Source organism: Centruroides sculpturatus, unplaced genomic scaffold, assembly GCF_000671375.1.
Source record: "Centruroides sculpturatus isolate CEXI.00-Female unplaced genomic scaffold, Cexi_2.0 scaffold301, whole genome shotgun sequence".
Taxonomy (NCBI): Eukaryota; Metazoa; Arthropoda; class Arachnida; order Scorpiones; family Buthidae; genus Centruroides; species Centruroides sculpturatus.
This window is the reverse complement of record NW_019384595.1, coordinates 302228-310494: the sequence shown is the minus strand read 5'-3', so window position 1 is coordinate 310494 and position 8267 is coordinate 302228. Positions and strand designations below refer to the sequence as shown.

General features: G+C 29.4%; 1 protein-coding gene across 1 annotated transcript in view; it reads right to left on the bottom strand.

Moving 5' to 3' along the window:
• The window catches only part of LOC111624863 (toxin CSTX-20-like), a 16997-nt gene extending 9342 nt beyond the window's left edge, over window positions 1–7655 (bottom strand). Inside the window, exon 1 of the mRNA XM_023367825.1 lies at window positions 7510–7655. Coding sequence (XP_023223593.1) covers window positions 7510–7602 — 93 coding nt within the window. The 5' untranslated portion in view covers window positions 7603–7655. The remainder of the gene's footprint in view (window positions 1–7509) is intronic.
• Between the last annotated feature and the right edge of the window lie 612 nt (window positions 7656–8267).

The following is an 8267-nucleotide window of genomic DNA, read 5'->3' as shown; positions in this document are numbered from 1 at the left end:
AAATAATATAAATTTTATTTTAAAAATAATTTAATTTTAATTATTTTATTTAATTAATAATAAAGAAAAATCGAAAATTAATTAATACAGTCGTATTTCTAACAATAGCCACATTTCTTTTTCTATTTAAAAACGCATAATAACCTTCAAACAACGGACATTTTTAAGTTTCCATCAGTGGCCTTCATACAGAGGTTTCTTTTTTAAATGATTGAAATCATTTTTTAATACTCACCTGTTTATCAATGGTTACCGAATCGGGTATACACTCGTAACCTTCGTAGCAAGGACATCTTATGCTGTACAGATCGAAGTTGGAAATATCTTTATAATTTCTAGGATCGCATTTTTCACCTAAAAGAAGTATAAAAATTAAATGTATGAATAAGAATTCAAAAATGTTATTCGAAAAATGTATAGCACGTCTAGAAACATATTTTACGATGTTATTTCGTGATTTAAAAAGAAACTTTTTTCATTTCCATCTTGGAACTAAACTCCGAGTGTGAATGACGTCATAAATTCTGTTACCTTCCTTCGGCTTGGATCGACAATAGCCAGTTCTATACTGAAGAAGACGCAGGGTCATACAGCATTCTGTTTCCAGGTCGCATCCGTCTTGTGTCAAACACTCTTTCCTTGCCTCCGTCTATAGAAAAGAAATGGAGCTACGACTCGAAATTGGAATGCTACATTCAATTGTCGTCTATTCTTCGTTTCCGAATTAAAATTATCTATTGATTGCTAAACCGTATTAAAATCTAATTTTATATACACTTTTTTTCTTTTCTAAATTCTAGGTTTGGTAAATTTATATAAATGTTTAATTTACAACATCGAGATTAATTTTATGCGCTTCTTTTGTTAATTTATAATTATTTTTTTATTTATTTTAAAATTTTTATAATTAATTATTTATATTTTTAACACAATTTAACCGTTTTAATGATTAAATTGTGCTTAATTTATTTTTAGAGGATGGAAAATATGGAAAGAAACTTAAAATTTGCGCTGTTTATAAATCTAATTTTGAATTAATTCCAGTTTAAAATTTTAAATTTTTTTAAAAATATTTTACATTCGAGACATTCAATACATAATTTATCAGGTCACACCTTCAAGAAGTGCAATTTATATATCACTTTTTAAAAGAATTCGATTGAAAGTATTGTTAATATTGTTTAAAAGAATGTATTAAATAGTTATAAATTTTAAACACGTGTATTTTTTTTTTCATTATTAAAATTTAAATATTTATATAGGCGCTGTACTATAAATTTTCATCATTTATATTAAATTTCATATTTTTTGTTTCGTAAGTCTGCTTACCTGAATGACAAGGAGGAGCATAAATAGTAAAATGATACCTTTCATGGTTAATACAAATTTGACATTCTGTTGTATTGTGCTGAGCTTTTTGTGTTGTTAGCAGCTGTTATCTCTTAGAAAGTTATCCAGCTGTGTACATCGTGAATGTTCCCATTTATCATTTTTTTAAAATATATATATATATATATATATTTATATATATTCTAAAGTTTAGTATACGGACGGACAGACAGAAAGTTTGAAGAAGATAATTTAAATAACGATATGGAAAATAGTAACAGAGAAAGGAAAAAATATCTGTAATTACCTTATTCTTCTCTCGTGAGTTTTTAAGGTATAGAAATGGAGTAAAATCATTCATAAATCCGTTAATTAAAAATATTTTACACGAGTATACACGTTTAAAGTTAAAATTTTACAATATTTTCATCCAAAAAATCCGGAAAAAACGGTAAAATCTCGTAAAAAAATACCCATTAAAGTTCTGTTGTTTCGAACATTAAAGTATTGTTTCGAACATTAAAGTATTGTTGTTTCGAACATTAAATCGGATGTTGTAAAACTTGTCGAAAGAATATATACTTGAATATACATATAATTTTTTTTTCTTACTATTTTATACATGTAGAAACCCATGGGGCTAATGTAGACATGTTTAAAAAAGGGGGTAGAATATGTAAATAAATAATAAATAAATATGATTTATCAAAACGACACTCCTGTAACATTACTACCGAATTTTATGGAACAACTATTTAAATTTTACCTTATATGCACAGTAAATAGTGAAACTATTGCTTTTTGAGTAATCAGGAAGGTCACTTTGATAAACTTATTAAATATCAAACGATACAACCTCCTTTAGATAACAGCTTTTATCAATATTTTCAACATAGCGTCTTGGGTCCAGAAGTCATTTAAAAGTATAATTTATTATTCTAATAACTCCTTATAGTGTTTTTTTTTTTCTTTTCTTTTCTTCCTTCCCTCTTCCTTCTTCTCCCCCTAAGCTCCTATCGAGTACGCTAACGCTCCATAAAACGGACATTATCTAACGAGGTATAAATGTTTTGTTTATGACAACCTTTAATTGTTCATTAAGTATTTTACAGTTCGTCATTCGTTATTCATGATAGTTGATCAGGACTGGTAAGGAATAATTTGAATAGAGATGAACTCATAATAGGGTGTTACACGTGCTCGTGAATCGTAACTGATCTGATTTATGATCTGAACTGCAAAGGCCACTATACGTCACTGAAATGTTCACTAATGACAATTAAATCCATCTAGAAATTAATTTAGATAATTTACTATATTTACGGATTCGATTTTTCGTTAAAAAAATGATTCGAATACAACGAAATCTCCACCTGAATAAGACGGAAACCTGTCTAAACGGAAAAGGTTCTTCGAAATGGTGCAATTTTCTGTATTTTTTTAAAACCTGTTCAAAACGGAAACCTNAGTGAATTTTGTTTTGTTTTTTTTAATTACTTGTGTGATTAAGTTTACATACAGATTTTAGCTTTTTTTGCTGTAAATTAATAGATTTTGCAAATAGATTTTAGCAGATTTTAACCTTCTATGCGCTAAATTGATAGATCTGTGTTTGCAAATTTTAGTGGATTTCAGCATTTTCTATGCTAAGTAAAGCAAACTTAATAGTGTATTCTAGCGAACATTAAGATTTTCTCAGTTAAAAAGGTAAAATTTAACGCAGATTTTAGCGAATTTTATCATTTTTCTTGTTAATTAGAACGAAGTAGCAGCACGAGTTAAGAAAACCGACAAAGAGAAGCCTATTAACACGCATTTTTCCTTTAACGATATAAAAGTTAATGTTGTTTTGTTTCCGCCACTCTCAAACTAATGAAATTTACTTTAGAAAAGTGAAATTTAGTAATTAAATTATTAAATTAATGATAAAATATTTAAAAATTTAATAATTTTTATTAATAAAAAAAATATCGCATCAGTAGAAAATAGTGCAATAAAATTGTAGTATTTTGCAAGAGTAGAAATTAAGTACAATTTTTCCTAAAATTTTATATAATAGCTTTACATTGTTAATTTTTAATTACTTAAAAAGAAATTTTTAATGTATTACTCAATTTTGACGTCAATTTTGAGCTTAATCTTATTGACGTCAAAATTGAGCAATTATGACGCGAGTTTTGAGCCTGTATTATTTGAGCTTTGATTATAACGGTTTTAGATATGAATATCTAATAGTGACGTCAATTATGACGTCAATAATTGAATATCCATATCTGTAACCTCTTTTATAGTGCCGATATTAATGTTATAAGCGGGATTTATTACAAGTATTCAAAAACGTTACGTAAAATTCTCTCGAAATTTTGAACAGGTTTCGTTTAGAATAGAAAATAGCTTCGTTTCGAAGGATTTTTCCCCGTTTTAGACAGGTTTTTACTGTATAATTCAAATAAAAAATAATAAAATAGGACTTTTATTTATTTTTAAATCGAAAAATTACTGAATAAATTTCCCCTTCTCCGGTCGACTTAGTAATAGAAGTTTTTTTTGTTGTTTATCTTATCTATTTTGTTACTATAGGTAATAGCATCACCTATTATCGTAGATTTAATTATGAAACGTCAAAAACATCGCTTATACATGGCCTATATAAAGCGATAACATCTGTCGACATTTATAAACGGGTCCTAGAGCAAATTTCTTTTTCTAACATCAAACTTTGAAGGACACATTCTTAATACAAAGAAAAATTTCCTGTCTTTTTTCTTAATACATAAATTTAACGTTAATATTTAATACATAATTAAAAGACGGTGGCTACGTAATTTTGAAGTCCACAGAGCGAAAGATGCGCGTAATTTTAATTTGGAGCTTGTAAAATGTTAGTTCGCGACCTTGGTGAAGTAGTAAACCCGATTTTTTTTTGGTAGTGGTACCTTATAGAGAGACTTTTTACCTAAAAAAAGGGTCGAAGAACTCGGGTTTAACGTCATTTTGGAATATATAAAGTCGGAACGGCCTAACTTTAATTTAGAGCATCTCATCTTTGGTGGATTGCCATCGTTAGTATATACGGTAGCTTTTTGCTGATGTGGCCTTCTAAGAGAGGTTTTTTTTATATTAAAAAAACCTCTCTTGAACGTAATTTTGTACTCTGTAAAACGAAACTTATGTAACTTTAATTTGGAGTATCTCATCTTTGATAGATTGCATTCATTGCTATAGTAAACCCGGTTATTGTTGATGTGGCCTTCTAAGAGAAGTTTAAAATGGACATGACTCCATCATTTATTAATGAGACATCTTAAAAGAGTATATTTAACTAAAACAAGATTAAAACAATTCTGTTTAAATATAATTTTAAGCATAAGTTAAATTAGCTGTAGCTTAGGCTCTCATACTTTTACGTGTCGTTATTTGATGGAGAGAAAAAAGCCCTATTATATGTTATCACTTAGGGCCTTAACAAGTCTAACTCTGGTGACTTTCAATGAATGGATCGATATCTTCAGGAGTATGAACCTTCTTTGTAACCAATGAAAATCTCTAAAAGAGAGTTGCTAACTAAGAAATGATAGATATTAATTTTAACGCAATTTGGAGCTTCAATCAAATTTTGAGCTGATTGAACTTCGTATTGAAGCTTCCACATTGAGCTCCATATTGAAGCTATTCATTCAAAAATCGTCATCTAATCGAATAGTGTTTTCACTATTGGAACCCTTACAATTAAGCCCTCTTATACGTTTTATAACTACAAGATAAATACAAAATTTTTTTAAATGTAATCTATCTCTTCTAGAACGTATCAATCGAAAGAACCGTGGAGCCACGATCTTCAGGGATTCGTAAACTCTGTTTTCTAGTAATGAGATCCGCTAAAAGTAAGGTTTCTGACTTAAAAAAACAAACAAAATTATATTTTATTTAAGCAAAAACTACAAAAGCAAATGCTTAAAAATTATCGAATTTCATTAGTGTTATAATTTCATTTGTCTTGTAAATTCAGCATTCTGAAGATGTATAAAAACAGAGGCTCATAAATGATGCCCACGTCAAAGTTTTGCGTTATTAATCTATCTTTATTACAGAGTAAAACGGTAAATTCAGACAATATCGTGTGACTTCTGTCAATATTGCGGATATCCAAGCATCTATTTATCATTTTTAATTATATATCTTTAATCCGCAATCAAATTTTCCTCTTATTATTAATAAAAAAGGAATTTTTTTGGACGTTTAACCTTTGGGAATTGAGTTCCAAATAAGATTCTCATCGAGTCAAAAATCAATTGGTGGCTTTGTAAAAGTTGTTGTACGGAAATTGATGCCTTTTAGCATGTTTAATTGGAATCAATTTATCGATAAACGATACACAATGCAATATGATGGTTTTATTAAACCTTTTTGAAACACATCATTACATTTTGATTGTGGTTTGTATGCAATTTATTCCTATTTTAAATTTCCTTAGGCGTTCTGATTTGATTTATTCTTCAATGGTGCAGATTTACTTGAACGTAATCGAACGTATGCCGAGTTCAGAATGTAATTAAACTTGAACACGTAATGAATATAAGCGTGTTAAAACATAAATATCACCTTGAAGACCTTCATTATGGCATACTATTTGTATATGGCAACGTGACACGTAGGAGATCTACCCTCCCGGTAGGACTTTCTATGGAAAACTGACCCCTTTAAATGTTATTAACGTGAAAAACCCCGGAAAACTTCACGTGGCCAGCCCATTGCAAGGCTCGAATGCACCGCCAACTACTTCAGTGGTTTATCACTCCGTTACTGGTGGGCATTTGGCTTACAGTAAGTCTGATCTGTAATGGATCCACACGAGAAATAGGGTCCAATGACTCGTAGATATTCCTCCTGGTAGGACTTTCTATGGGAGACTGGCTCTTTTTAGGTGTTAAAACGTGAAAAACCTCCCGGAAATCTCCACGCGACTAGTCCGTTGCAAGGATCGAACCCACCACTAACTTTACTGGTTTATCACTACACTACTGGTGGGCCATTCTGGCTTACAGTAAGTCTGATCTGTAATGGATCCATACGAGAAATTGGGGATGGAGTCCTTATTCGGGAATATCCATAAAAATCTTTAAAAAATAAGCTACATAATCGTTCCGCTATCTAAAACAGACTGCATATAAATGAATGTGAACGTACTGTACGGCGAATGCGTGTTAGGGCATAAATAGACACGAGTATGTAGTAAATATAAGTGATTATATAAATAAATCACGCATGTTCGCTTTCGTGTACTAAAAAAATAATATACTTCACGTGAAATGATTGAACCTTCGCATTCGGCACTCCATTTCTTTAGAATGTTTGCATGTTCATGCCAATACTGTGTGTGTTTGCTTGTCTTTAATATTTACTTATGTTTAAATATTTATGTTAGTAGCGTAACCAGGGGTGCAACTCCCTGGTTACATTATTGGTCGAGGGGACCAGTAATGTAACCAAGCATGTGTACCGTGCCAACCTATATTCATCCTGTACCAGGGGTGAATGTAGGTTTGCACGTTCTAATTTGGGTTTTAGTTACGCTTCTGTTCTCATTAAACATATGTTACATTTATTTTTAAATCTTCCAATAATGGATTTTTATCTCCGAAATTCTTCGCGAAATAAATATAATATTTTATTTTTATATTTATCGAATATCTAGTTTAATTTCCAAATGAATTTTTTCGATAATTTTCAATTATTTCGAAAGATAATTCACTATCATTTTTGAATTTTTAACGCCGATAATTTCGGAGAATTTCAAATGCAACATTAGCATTCGAGATACGAATCCCTATATCTTATCATAGGAATTTCTTTAAAATATGCAGAATTAGGACCATTTCCAATGTTTAAAACATTTAAAAAGAATTTAGAGAGTTTATTTATAAAAATGAGTGAAAAAAAACACCACAAATCGACTCGACTTTTTAAAGAATTTCATAAATTCAAACCCCGGTTTCCAGCGTAAAAATAATGGCGTAAGATACAGCAACCTAATGAAATATTTAAATTTAATCGTATTTGAAAATGTAAATAATACTTTAAAAATTTATGAGTTCGCCTGTTTAATAAATGTTTGAAGGTAGTAGATAATAAATAATTTATATAAATGTATGATTTGAAGTTAAATAAATAAAGATTTACCTGAATCACCAGGAAGAGAGAGAAAAGTAGAACCAACTTCATTTTTAGTGTTTGATGATCTATTCGAAACAGTATCTTTGTGAATAGTTTCATCTGTTTATCTAATCTTATGAATAATACTTTATCTCGGAGCCATTTCGTAATATAATTTCTAGAATTGTCACATATGTTACCATTGTAAACGATGAATTTCCCACCAAGAAAAGAATAGATCATTAATATTTGAAAAATAACACGAAATTTTATCAAATTGATGAGTATTTTATATTGGAAAAGTCTGCAAGATATCGATCTTTATTATTATTATTATTATTATTATTATACAATATTTAGTTTCCAGTCATCAGCCACAATTAAATTCCCCAATGATTATCTTTTAAAAATTCTTCTAATTTAATCCGTCTGATAATGTAATTAACTCCCATTTACTAGTAATAAACATTCGAAATTTACTTTCTGTATTTTATATTTTATTTTATTCTAGTTGTAACTCCCGTTTTGGATATATAAAATTGCATAAATTCGAAAAAATATATATGTCTTTCGCTCCGCTTGGCTACCTGTCACCCATATTCTTACATATCTCTGTGACAAGAACGTAACAAAATCTCGTTATTTACATGTTTCTATCTGATCCGTGCGTATATGTAAAATTTATCCGCTTTTTTAAACACAAGTTGAAAAATCTAGAATGGAATAGAAACGTATTTATTCAGTTACAGTAGATTCAAAAGTGATAGAGTTGGATGGGCTTGAAT